Genomic DNA, 13280 nt, shown 5'->3' on the forward strand with positions numbered 1-13280 from the left:
GGGTCCTGGGACTGAGCCTCATGTCAGGCTCCCTGCTCCATGAGGAGCCTGCTTCTCCCTCTCCCTGCTCACCCTTCCCCCCACCATTGGGGGGTGTTGTCTCTCTCACCATCTCTCTCTCTCTGAAATAAAATCTTAATATATGCGTGATAGAATTGAATAGTCACTTCGCAAAAGAGGCTGTGCAACGAAAATATATTGAAGGTTTTTAGCACTATTAGTAATCAAAGAGATGCAAAATAAAACCATAATGTGATTACAGATAAATCTATCAGAGTGGCTATATATTTAATGTTTTGAATTTTTATTTTGAGATTAGAGTTCCAGGGTGTTGGGAAAGTAGTACAGAGATATCCAGTGTACCCTTCACCCAGTTCTCTCCAAAGTTTATATCTTACATAATTAAAGTGCAATACTAAAGTCAAGAAATTGACATTTCTTATCACAAATGTGTGTATAGTTTTATGCCATTTTATCACATATGTAGATTTATGTAACTAACTGAACTATTTTATCACCAGATAAAATCACAGATCTCCCTTGTGCTGTTAGACTCATATTCACATGCCTCCCCTCTGTTGTTCATAACCCCTGGTAACCAGTAGCCTGTTCTCCATCTCTACAGTTTTGTCATTTTGGTAATGTTCTATAAATAGAATCGTACCTCATGTGATCTTTTGAGATTGGTATTTTTTAATCATAATGCCTTTGAGGTCCATCCAAGTTTGTCTATCCATAGTTTGGTCCTTTTTAGAATGGCTACATAGTTTTCAACTGACAATACCAAGTATTTGTAAGGATGTAGAGCAATAGGAACTTTAATGTACTGCTAGTGGAAACATAAATGGGTATAATCACTGTGAAAAACTATTTGGCATTTTCTACCAAAGTAGAAGCGTACCACTCTATTCAACAATTCCAGTTCTAGTAAACATTCAATGAAATGTGTGTCTTTGGGGTGCCTGGGAACCTCAGTCAGTTGAGCATCTGACTCTTGGTTTTGGCTAGGTCATGATCCCTGGGTTGTAAGATGGAGCCCCACATTGGGCACCAGAGTCTGCTTGAGATTCTTCCTCTCCCCCTGGCCCTCCCAACTCTAAAATAAAATTTAAAAGCCTTTTTAAAAATGTGTATCTTTGTCAGCAAGAGAAGTGTTTTGTAAAAATATATTTATAGCAACATTATTTGTAATTCCTGTGATTTGGAAAGGAACTAAATGCTTACCAACAGTGTAATGAAGTTTTAAAGACTATGATGTCATCATTCAATAGAATACCATAGAGCAGGAATTAGGAAATTTTTTTTCTGAAGCACTACATAGTAAATAGTTTTGCCTTTATGAGTCATACATTGTCCCAGCTACACTTCAGTTGTAGCAATGAAGCAGACATGCAGGTGAGCGAACAAGTGTGGTCATCTTCCAGTGAAACTTTTTACAAAAACCAATTTGGCCTTTAGGGGCTATAGTCTGCTGACCTCTTATAGATGAATCTCATAATTTTGTATAAAAGAAACCATATATTATGATTACATTTTTATAAAGTTCAAAACCTATCAAAATAAACCTATACAATTGAAGTCAGCTAATTGATTGTCTTTAGGGAGAGGCAGAGGCATGAAAGTTACTTCTAGGGTGCTGAAAATAAAGATTTACCTGAATAGTAGTTATGCAGGTCAGTTCACTTTTGATTACTCATTGAGATGTGTACTTAATGATTTATGCACTCCTCTAGTGTGTATATGTATATATGGTACCTTATTGAATTAGTTTGAAAAGTTTAAAATAAAATGGAAGCATTTTATTTTAGTGTCCCCATCAGGTTAGAACTATATTATTTATCTCTGGCATATGACAGTCATAACTAAATTTTTTTTTTAGTAGGAATTGCTAGTAATCACTATAGCAAGATAAGGGACAGTGAGGAGTGATGACTCTGGATTAGCTTAAAGAGCTTATTGAAGACTTTGGGGAAAGCAGTATTGGCACAGGTACAGAAGCTGAAGTAATCACTTAATGCATTTTCATGAAAACATGATAGATCCTAGTTTAAAAGGCTAGCAGGATCTAATGAATGGTGTAAGATAACAACTATTCATGTTTGAAGGCAGAAGGGAAAGATTGTTTGGTTAGCTTTTAAGAGCAAGGTACTGTGATTGTTTTCTAATGATGATATATAGTTTGGTCCATCTGACAGTTTTGTTATGTTTTTTACCTGCTAAAACCCTCTGAATCTCGTTTTGTAAAGGATCATGGACCCATTAACACTGAGTGATATAGATGAGATATAGGGTTTATTGGAGGAAACTTATAAAAAGTAGTAGAGTGCAGGGAGTCTCTCAGATGTTTTTTTTATTTCACAGCTTAGGGCAGGCATGAATGGTCTTCATGCACATGACCAAGTGACCCTACACTAGAGATTGACCTCCTTTCTGTAGTCCTCTCTATATATGTAGGTCAGGGCAGAGAACATCTAAATGACTGTGTAACAGTTGTTAGAAAGGGGAAGCCTCAGCAACCCAAGGGGCAGGTATGGCCTAATTTTCCTTTGAGCTCAAAAAAATTCAGACCTACTGAGCCTCCTTGCTGCTAACCTTATAAATGGGGTTTGGAAATGAACCTCCAGGGCCATCTAGATTTATCTTTCATCACGTATTTCCCATTACTAGAATATGAAGTGAAAACTTCTTAGCCTGGTGTAAAGGTCTTCTAACAGGTTTCTCTCATTTCTGTATCAGGTCTTTCTGCCACTAATTCTACAGAGATTTTTCTCATTAACTGAATTATTTTCTAAGAAATGGTTGCTTATTCCAAGCTTCTCATCTTTGCTCACATTTCCTAATTTAGAATGCTTGTCTCTAAATTTCTTATTCTTGTTCCATGTCTACTGTGAAGCCTCCCTGATGATCTCAATTCTTATACCAAATATTACCATTTTTCAAATGCTGCCTTATATTAATTTTTATGTGTACATTTCTATTTTTCCATCTAACTTGCAAATTCCTTAAGGGTAGGAAACATACCTTAGATTACTTTGTAACTTCTATAATATGCTAGTGGACTTGTGTGTAAATGCCTAACAAATAATGAATGATTAGAATGTATGCTCTTATAATGTATTTGGATTGTATACTATTCATAATACTTTTGGGTTCTCTGTGCCTCTTGTAAATTCTCAACATTAATTGTTAAGTATAATACTAGATTCTTTATTAGGACTTTTTTATTCTGTTATAGTTAAACTCCTTTTTTGAGGTTGGTATCAGTTATTGTTTGTTGGTTACTCTACTAGCCAGTTTAGTAATTAGATTCCTCCATTCTACTTCAGCAAGAAGTTGAGAACTTTAAGAAGCTAAATCTCATTAGTAAAGAACAGTTTGAAAACCTAACACCTGAACTTCCTTTTGAGCCAAACCAAGAAGTTCCTGTAGCACCTTCACAGTCCAGGCAAGGTATGTAAATCTGCTTTTGTGTGTAATAGTTTTTGAATAATATTAAAGCAGTCCTAAATTGTTTTAAAAGTTTGCTGCTTTTTTATCTGTGGAAAAAAAGCATTAGGTATCTGGTAAAAGACTAGAATTTTAAAAGTTGACTTTTGTTTATCCTTTGGTGAACCTCAAAACATTTGAGAGACTTGAAACTACAGATTGTAAATTTGAGAAGTCAGCTTTATAGCATAATCTCACTTTATTCTTGATGAATAGGCAGGTGATCTAGAAGTCATCTGTTATAACCCCAGATCATGCTCAAACCCAGATGCTTACTGAAAAGCAGGCAGAATTGGTTGGTTCTTTATGTGTTTCATTTAATTTTAAGATTGCTGGCAATGTTTCTCTTTTTGAAATAAAGTTTTTCACTGACTTGCCGATTACTTAAAATATACCACTAACATCATTCTTTTGTCCTACGGCCTTAGCTTAGTGTGAACATATGAATACATTTGGGAGATACATAAATGGAATCTGACATTTTCAGGCAAGTGTAAGTGATTTTGTTATAGTGTTTCATGAAGGCAGTTAAAAAAAAACTTTTAATTTGGACAGCTTCAAACATATGCCAAAATAAAACAAATTGTGTAATGTAATAAAACCTCCATGTGCCCATTTGCTACTTAATTTCATAGCCAATTTCGTTTCATCTCAGTTCCACTCATTGTCTTTACTCCCATTGGATTATTTTGACACAAACATCTAATAATTATTATTCACATTTTTTCATTCCTATATATTCATGTATGTGTCCTTCAAAAGAGTTCTTTTAAACATATAAATAACATGTCATTATCACATCTAGAATTAATATTGATTCCTTAATATCAAATATCTAATTAGTTCTCACATTTCCTCATTTATCACTTAAAAAAAATTGGGATCCATGTATGTTTGAACATTCTAAGGTTGATAGGTCTTGTTTGTAAGTTCAAAGTAATTTTTTTCCTTGCAATTTATTGTTGGAGGAACTGGGTTGTTGTCTTCTATAATGTCTCAAATTCTGAATTTTGATGATTACATCTCAATGGTCTCATTTAACCTGTTTTCAGGTCCTGAATTGTCAGTAACTGTTATTTTGATACAGAGACTTGAGCAGATTGAGGCTTAAACTTTTACAAGAATATGTCATATATAATTACTGAATATTTCTACCAGGAGGCACATAATGCTCAATTGTCTCTTTGTGGCCTTAATAGCCATTGATAATCATTGCTTGGAGCTTTTATGTCACAAGAGACTGCAAAATGGTGATGATTCTATTTTTGTCATTGCTTCTTAAATTTAGTAGATAGAATACTTCCATAAAAAGAAATCCCCCTAATTGATTATTTGTTTATCCTGAGATAGAGGTCTTACAGGAAAGAGAATAAATGCTCAGGTTTTTTTTTCTCTCTTCACTAGTTTTCAAAGTGATGAGTTGGTTCCCTAACATATTTCATTGATCACCAATGAGGTTTAATTTTTTTGTTCCTTTTTAAATTATCATTATGGTTTCATAAATGCATTAGATGTGTTTCACTGTATTGGAGTTTTTAAAAGATTTTATTTATTAGATAGAGGGAGGGAACACGAGGGGGGGAAGCAAGGGGAGAGAGAGAGAAGCAGACCCCCTGCTGAGCAGAAAGCCTGAAATAGGGCTGGGTCTCAGGCCCCTGTGAGATCGCAGCTTAACCAATAGAGCAACCCAGGTACCCATATTGTAGTTATCTTATTGATGCTTTTTTTTTTAAGATTTTATTTATTCATGAGAGGCACAGAGAGACAGAGACACAGGCAGAGGGAGAAGCAGGCTCCATGCAGGGAACCCAGTGTGGGACTCGATCCCAGGACTTCAGGGTCAGGCCCTGGGCCGAAGGCAGGCGCTAAACTGCTGAGCCACCCAGGGATCCCCTCATATTGATGCTTTTGTCACTCATCAGTTTATTGGCTTTTAGCTTCAGGTCTATGTCTCACTGCTTTCTTCTGTGATAGTGGAGTTGAGACGTTAACTTTCTTGTTTGCCAGCAGGCATGATAAGTTTTGTAAGTATTTGAGTTGCTACTGAGTTAGTTATTGTTTCTAGGCTTTTTCAATTGAAAGAGCTTAGAATTGTTTTTTAAAGAAAAATACATTATAAATTCATGTTGATATTTTCTGTTCAACTTTAGGCTTAAAGGTTATAATTTTAATTTGTGTGATTTTGTATTTGTACTGCTTTTTACTTACATGAAAAAAAAACTTTGTTCCTAACCACAGTAGCAGAATTATTTACTTGTTTATCCTTTGATAAAATAGTTTTAGAATAATATTAAATTATACTATTACTATGAATACTGAAAGTTTACTTCTTTTAAATATCTTTAAACTTTTATGTTTTTAAAAGATTTTATTTATTTATTTGACAGAAAGAGAGAGAGAAAGCACAGGCTGGGGGAGGGGCAGGGGGAGAGGAATAAGCAAGGACCTGAGACGGCCTGATCCTAGGACTCTAAGATCATGACCTGAGCTGAAGGCAGATGCCTAACTGACTGAGCCACCCAAGTGGTCCTAAATCTCTTTTAAATTTTTATTTATTCTTTTAAAAGATTTTATTTATTTATTCATGAGAATAGACAGAGAGAAGAGAGAGAGGCAGAGACACAGGCAGAGGGAGAAGCAGGCTCCATGCAGGGAGCCTGACGTGGGACTCGATCCAGGGTCTCCAAGATCACACCCTGGGCTGCAGGCGGCGCTAAACCGCTGAGCCACCAGGGCTGCCCCTCCTTAAACTTTTAAACAACTTTATACTTCAAAAATTTAAGTTTTATGGTATTCCACTAGGTGTGTTCAGCCCAATTACAAGATTTTTTGTCTTGTTTAAGTACATTAAAATTGATCATTTATGCTGCTAAGTACATCATGGAGAGAATGAAAGTCCTAAATTAGGTGAATTTTGCAGTGTATAAAAGTAACAAAAAATTAGTATCATAAAAATCTAAAACTGTGAAAATCAACATGAAAAACTGTTACTGTTAGTAGAAAAAATAATAAATGAAACAGTAGAAATTCATACAGAGAAAAAGTGAATAGCCAGTAAATATGAAAAGATGCTCTCATCTTTACTTTGTTGAGATTTGCCAGTTTTAACCACAGTGACATATCATGTTATAAACCAACAGTTTCACTTCAAGAGATATTCTTGTAAATGTTTACCAAAAGACCATTTATAGTAACGTCATAATAGAAAAAAACAAATGAAAAATTTTAAATGCCCATTTATAATAGACTGTATAATAAGATGTGTTATATTCATATAAAGGAAAAATATCCGGCAGTGGAAAATGAAAGAACTAAAGCTCATTGTGACAAAATAGGTTGATCTTAAAAATAGAAGTTGTATAAAATAAGCTAGACACAAAGGAGTTCATTAAATCTAGTATCATATGAAACATAAAATTCATGGTATATGCATAGCACATAGACACTGTGAAGAGCAGTGGGAATTGTTAACTCAAAAAATTTAATATAGTGGTTTACTCCTAAGAAAAGGGGAGAAACCCATTTGAAAGGTCTGCACACACACACACACACACACACACACACACACACACACACAAAAGAAAGGTCTGCACATAGGCTTGCCTGCATCTGGAATTTATGTGTTGATCTAGTTGGTGGGTACATAGGTATCAACTCTATGTTTCTTTAAAATTTTGTCTTCCTAGGTAAAGTAAGCTTTTTAAATTAAATTTCAGATATTTGCACAAATCTCAGATATTTAATACAGTGTACTTGGAAAACTTGAATTTCTTTCATACTTAATTTCTTTTTTTTTTTTTAAGATTTTATTTATTTATTTATGAGAGACACACAGAGAGAGGCATAGGCAGAGGGAGAAGCAGGCTCCATGCAGGGAGCCAGAAGTGGGACTCAATCCCGGAACCCCAGGATCACGCCCTGAGTCAAGGCAGACACTCAACCACTGAGCCACCCGCATCCCTCGTGCTTAATTTCTTGTTCTCAGTTTATAAATAATCTCCATTTTTAAAATCATATATCAATCTTTATTTTTGTGCTATAACTTCCAATTTTAAAGAATAGGAACAAAAAATTAAATTAGCGAAACTTAAGAAGATAAAGTCAATCCAGTATTGCTATGATAAAAAAGTGCCAAATAGATTAACTTTCAGTTTGAAAAACAATTATCGATGAATTTAAAGAAAATTCAGCTGTCTGCTGAATAGAGTATACAGAGAGATTAAAAGATTAGAAGGGGTGAGGGGAAACCTTGAGTGTGGGACTCTTGATTTTAGCTCAGGTCACAGGTCAGGGTTGTGAGATCAATCCCTGTGTCTAGCTCCATGCTCAGCGCACAGTCTGCTTGAGATGATCTCTTTCCTTCTCCATATCTCCTTGTCCCCCCCCCCACTCCTACCCGCAAGCTCTGTCTCTCTAAAATAAATAAAATATTTTTTAAAAATAAAGATTAAAAAAGTGGGAAATGCTATAAAACAATGATACTAATAAAAAAGAACTGCTGATGCCATTTAGAATTTAAGGCATAAAGGTGGTGTTTGATTTCACTGTCTTCAGTATCTGTCTCCTGTTTATCCCCTATACCGCATCCATCAGCCCTCTGTTTGTCACACCCTAAATCAGCTTTTGATAGTGCCTCCAAATCTCTCCATATTTAAGATGGATTAAATCAATCCTCATCTTACCTAACATCAGCTTTAGATCAATTATGCTCTGTCTTGAAACACATTCTTCTTCCGAGACACTATTTACTTAATTCTTTCTACTTCATTGAGTCTTTTTGCTAATTCTTCCCCATTTCCCCAAGCTATGGATGATTAGGACTCAGTCTTCACATTTGTTTCTTATCCTCAATAACTTCTCAGTATTTAGTCTCATAGTTTTAAATAGCATTATGCTAATGAATATCAAATTTATATGTGTAAAGACCTCCATCCTTAGTTTTTATAAACATCAGCTGTGTAGTCAACAGTTTCACTTGGATATTTTATGAACATCCCAAATTTCATGTCCAAAATCTTGACCAAGTCTGAATTGTCACCCCTTTCCAAGGACTTCTCACAGACTTCCACATCTCTGTAAATATTCCATTTTTGGAATAATGTAAATTCCATTTTCTAATTGTACAGGTAAAAAAAAAATCTTGGTGTCATCCTTGATCTTTCTTTTTCAACTTCTATATCTTATTCATTAGCTGATTATTTTCATAACTCCTTAAAATATGCCAAGAACCTGACCACTTTTCACCTTTTCTACTTCTATCACCCTGCAGAAGATACCATCATTTTCCCATTTGTTAATTTTAATGGCTCCTAACCTGTCCCCCTCCTTTCATTCTGACCACCTTATAAGGATCCAGAGTTATCATTTTGATTTCTTTGAAAAAAGTTAAAATATAATTTATATTCATTAAATTTCATGTTTTTTGTATGTACAGTTTCTGGGATTTTGACAGATGCATACAATTACGTAGCTGTCACCTTCTAAAACACAGTTCATTATGCTGTACACATTCTCCCATTTCTCTTTTCATCAACTCCATGCCCAACTTTTTTGGCAGCCTGTTTCCTATTTTTTTGTCGTTATATTTCAGCCAGAATATCATATAAATAAAATCACATAGAATATAGTCTTTTGAGTCTGGCTTCTTTCATTTAGCATAATGCATTTGAAATTCATCCATATTTTTGTGTGGTGTTTGTTCCTTTCTGTGGGTAAGTAGTATTCCATTGCATTGGATGTAAGCAGTTTATCATTAGTTGAAGGGCATGTGGTTGTTTTTAATTTTTGGTGATTATGAATAAAGCTGCTATCAGTATTTGCTTACAAATTTGTGAATATGTTTCATTTCATCTGGGTAAAGACTTAGGAGTGGGATTGCTGGGTCTTGTAAGTGTATGTTTAAGGAACTGCTAAGCCTGTTTTCCAAAGTTGCTATGTGATTTTTTTACTCCCACCAGCAATGCATGATGGTTCCAATTGCCCCACGTCCTCACTGGCACCTGGTTTAAAAAAATATTGCCATTCTAATAGATATGTAGCGGTATCTCATTGTGACTAACAGTGTTGAGTATCTTTTTATGTGCTCATTTGGCATCAGTATATCTGGTAAAATATCTGCTCAAATTTTTAATTTTTTTTATTGAGTACTTTTTATTTTTAAATGTCTTTTTATTAACTTATTTTGTATTTTTAATTTTTTAGTAAAGTGTATATTCAGTTTTTTAAAAAGATTTTATTTGTTTATTTGAGAGAGAGAGAACGAGCAGATAGAGTGACAGAGGGAGAGGGAGAAGCAGGTTCCCCACTGAGCAGGGAGCCCAACGATGTGGGACTTGATCCCAGGACGCTGGGGTCATGACCTGAGCTGAAGGCAAACACTTAACCAGCTAAGTCACCCAGGCACCCCTAGTTTTCTTATTGAGCTTTGAGAGTTCTCTATTCTGGATACAAGTTTTGGGTGTACATATTTTATTAGCCATATCCATAAATATTTTATGGTTTGGTGCTATTGTAAATGTTGCTTTAAAATCTTTACTTTCTAATTGTTTATTGCTATTATATAGAAATATGATTGATTTTCATGTATTATCCTTTGTAATGTTAATCCTATGTATCAACTTAATTGGATCAGGATGATGGAATATTTGGTTAAGCAGTATTTCTGGATTTTTTCAATGAGGCTATTTCTAGATGAGATTAGTATTTGAATTGGCTTAGTAGATTGTCTTCCCCAATGTCCATTGAGAGCCTGAATAGAACAAAAAGGGGGGAAGGTGGAATTCACCTCTCTTTTGTGTCCTCTTAATGAGTTGACCTTTTTATTCAGTAAATATTGCCTTTATTTCTGGTAATTTTCTTTGTTTTGAATCTAATTTATCTTATTTTTATATAGCCATTCCAGGTTTGTCTTGATTACTGTTTGCATGATATACAGTGTAATTTTTCCCCTCCTTTGCTTTAGCCTATTAAGTTAGTTATACATAGCATACAGTTGGGTCATCTTTTTAAAAAATTCTTTTATTTGAATATAGTTAACATGCAGGTTACATTAATATCAGGTGTGCAACGTATTGATTCAGGATCTCTGTATACTTTGTATCTCACCACATGTGTAGCTATCATCTGTCACCCTGCAGTGCTATTACAACATCATTGACTATATTCACTATGGTGTACCTTTTATTCCCATGACTTATTCTATAACCAGAAGCTTGTATTTCCTGCTTCCTTTCACTCATTTTGTTTTCACTTATTTTGCCCATCTTCCCAAGCCCCACCCGTCTGGCAACAATCAGCTTTTTTCTGTGTTTATAGGTCTGATTCTTCTTTTTGTTTATTCATTTGTTTTGTTTTTTAGATTCAACATATAAGTGAAATCATACGGTATTTGACTTTCTCTGTCTGACTATTTTGCTTAGCTTAGTATCCTTTAGTTCTTTCTACATTGCCACAAATGGCAAAATCTTATCCCTTTTTATGGCTGAGGAATATTGCATACTGTATGGTATATATCTTCTCTATCCATTCATCTGTGTGTGGACACTTAGTTTGCTTCCATATCTTGGCTATTGTAAATAATGCAATAAAACAAGGGGCATTTGCATATATCTTTTCAAATTAGTGTTTTTGGGTAAATACCCAGTAGTAGAATTATTGGATTATAACATATATCTGTTTTTAATTTTTCAAGTAACTTCCATACTGTTTTCCTCAGAAATGTACCAATTTACATTACCACCACCAAGAGGGCTTCTTTTTCTCCACATCCTCACAAACACTTCTTATTTCTTGTCTTTTTTATTTTGGCCATTCTGATTATGTAAGAGAAGTTGAGTCATTTTTTTTTTTTATTCAATCTGACAATCTGTCTTTTAACTGGTGTGTTTAAACTGTTTATCCTGAAGTAATTTTTTTTTTACCCTGAAGTAATTATTAATACGTTTGAATTTAGATCCACCATTTACTATTTGTTTTCTCTTTGTTCTCTACTTTTTGTTGCTCTGTTTCCTTTTTCTGCCCTCTCTGGATTCTCTGTAGTTTTTTTTCTTCTAATTTTAATTTTCCTATGGAAAGTTTGGCCATATATGGCCTTTTTTATATAATTATTTTATAATTTATTTTAATGGTTACTCTAAGAATTGTAAAACACAAACTTTGCACAGTTTATTGGGAAGAAATATTTTACTCCTTCGGTAGGAATGTAGAAACTTATTTTCAGTGTGTTTCTTTATCCTATGGTCATATCTTCATTCATTGAAAATCTCATCTAAGTTTTACTTTTTAAAAAAAATTTATTTTATTTAAATTCAACTAATTAACATGTAATATATTATTGGTTTTGAAAGTAGAGGCCAGTGCTATATCAGTCTTATATAATTCCCAGTGCTCACTATATCACATGCCCTCCTTAATGTCCATCACCCAGTTACCCCATCCACCCAACCCCTCAACTCTCCAGCAACCCTCAGTCTGGTTCCTATGATTATGAATCTCTTATGGTTTGTCACTCTCTGATTTCATCTTATTTGATTTTTTTCCCTCTTTTCCTCTGTGATACTCTGTTTCTTAAATTCCACATATGAGTGAGATCATATGATAATTGACTTTTTCTGACTGACTTATTTCACTTAGCATAATACATGTTAGTCCATCCACACCGTTACAAAAGGCAAGATTTCAGTTTTAAAGATGGCTGAGTAGTATTTCATTGTGTATATGTACCACTTCTTTACCCATTCATCTGTCGATGGACATCTGAGTTCTTTCCATAGTTTGCCTATTGTGGACATTGCTGCTATAAACACTAGGGTGCAGGTGGCCCTTCAGAGCACTACACATTTGTATCTTTGGGGTAAATCCCTAGTGGTGCAATTGCTAGGTCATAAGGGTAGCTCTATTTTCAAGTTTTTGAGGATCCTCCATACTGTTTTCCAGAGTGGCTTGTGCCAGCTTGCATTCCCACCAACAGTGTAAGAGGGTTCCTCTTTCTCTGCATCCTTGCCGCATCTGTCGTTTCTTGACTTGTTAATTTTAGCCATACTGACCTGTGTGAGGTGGTATCTCATTGTGGTTTTCAATTTGTATTTGCCTGATGCCGAGTGATGTTGAGCATTTTTTTAAAGTGTCTGTTGGCCATTTGGATGTCTTCTAGGGAGAAATGACTGTTTATGTCTTCTTCCCATTTTGTGATGGGATTATTTGTTCTCTGGGTGTTGAGTTTGAGAAGTTCTTTATAGATTTTGGATACTAGCCTTTTCTCTGATATGTCATTTGCAAATATCTCCTCTCATTCTGTTGGTTGTCTTTTGGTTTTATCAACTGTTTCCTTTGCTCTGCAAAAGCTTTTTATCTTGATGAGGTCCTAATAGTTCATTTTTGCCTTTGTTTCCCTTGTCTTTGGGGACGTGTTTAGTAAGAAGTTGCTGCAGCTGTGGTCATAGAGGTTGCTGCCTGTGTTCTTCTCTAGAATTTTGAGGGATTCCTGTCTCACATTTAGGTCTTTCATCTGTTTTGAGTCAATTCTTATGTATGGTGTGAGGAAGTGGTCCAGTTTTATTGTTCTGCGTGTGACTGTCCAGTTTTCCCAACACCATTTGTTGAAGAGACTTTTTTTCCATTGGATATGCTTTTCTGCTTTGTCAAGGATTAGTTGACCATATAGTTGAGGGTCCATTTTTGGGTTATCTCTTCTGTTCCATTGATCTGTGTGTCTGTTTTTTGTGCCAGTACCATCCTGTCTTGATGATTACAACTTTGTGATAGAGCTGGAAGTCCAGAATTGTGATGCCATCAGT

General features: G+C 34.8%; 1 protein-coding gene across 9 annotated transcripts in view; it reads left to right on the forward strand.

The window, feature by feature from the left end:
- Positions 1–13280, forward strand: part of LARP1B (La ribonucleoprotein 1B) — a 128053-nt gene that overhangs the window by 81197 nt on the left and 33576 nt on the right. For 8 of the 9 annotated variants that reach the window (XR_005988564.1, XR_005988565.1, XM_041760063.1 and 5 more), the window contains one exon: positions 3327–3450. The exons of the other annotated variant lie outside the window; for it this stretch is intronic. Coding sequence is in view for 6 of the 8 variants with exons in the window: in XM_041760063.1 (XP_041615997.1) it covers positions 3327–3450 (124 nt within the window). In the remaining 2 variants the exon portion in view is untranslated. The remainder of the gene's footprint in view (positions 1–3326; positions 3451–13280) is intronic. 9 annotated transcript variants of the gene reach the window in all.

Source organism: Vulpes lagopus, chromosome 6, assembly GCF_018345385.1.
Source record: "Vulpes lagopus strain Blue_001 chromosome 6, ASM1834538v1, whole genome shotgun sequence".
NCBI lineage: Eukaryota > Metazoa > Chordata > Mammalia > Carnivora > Canidae > Vulpes > Vulpes lagopus.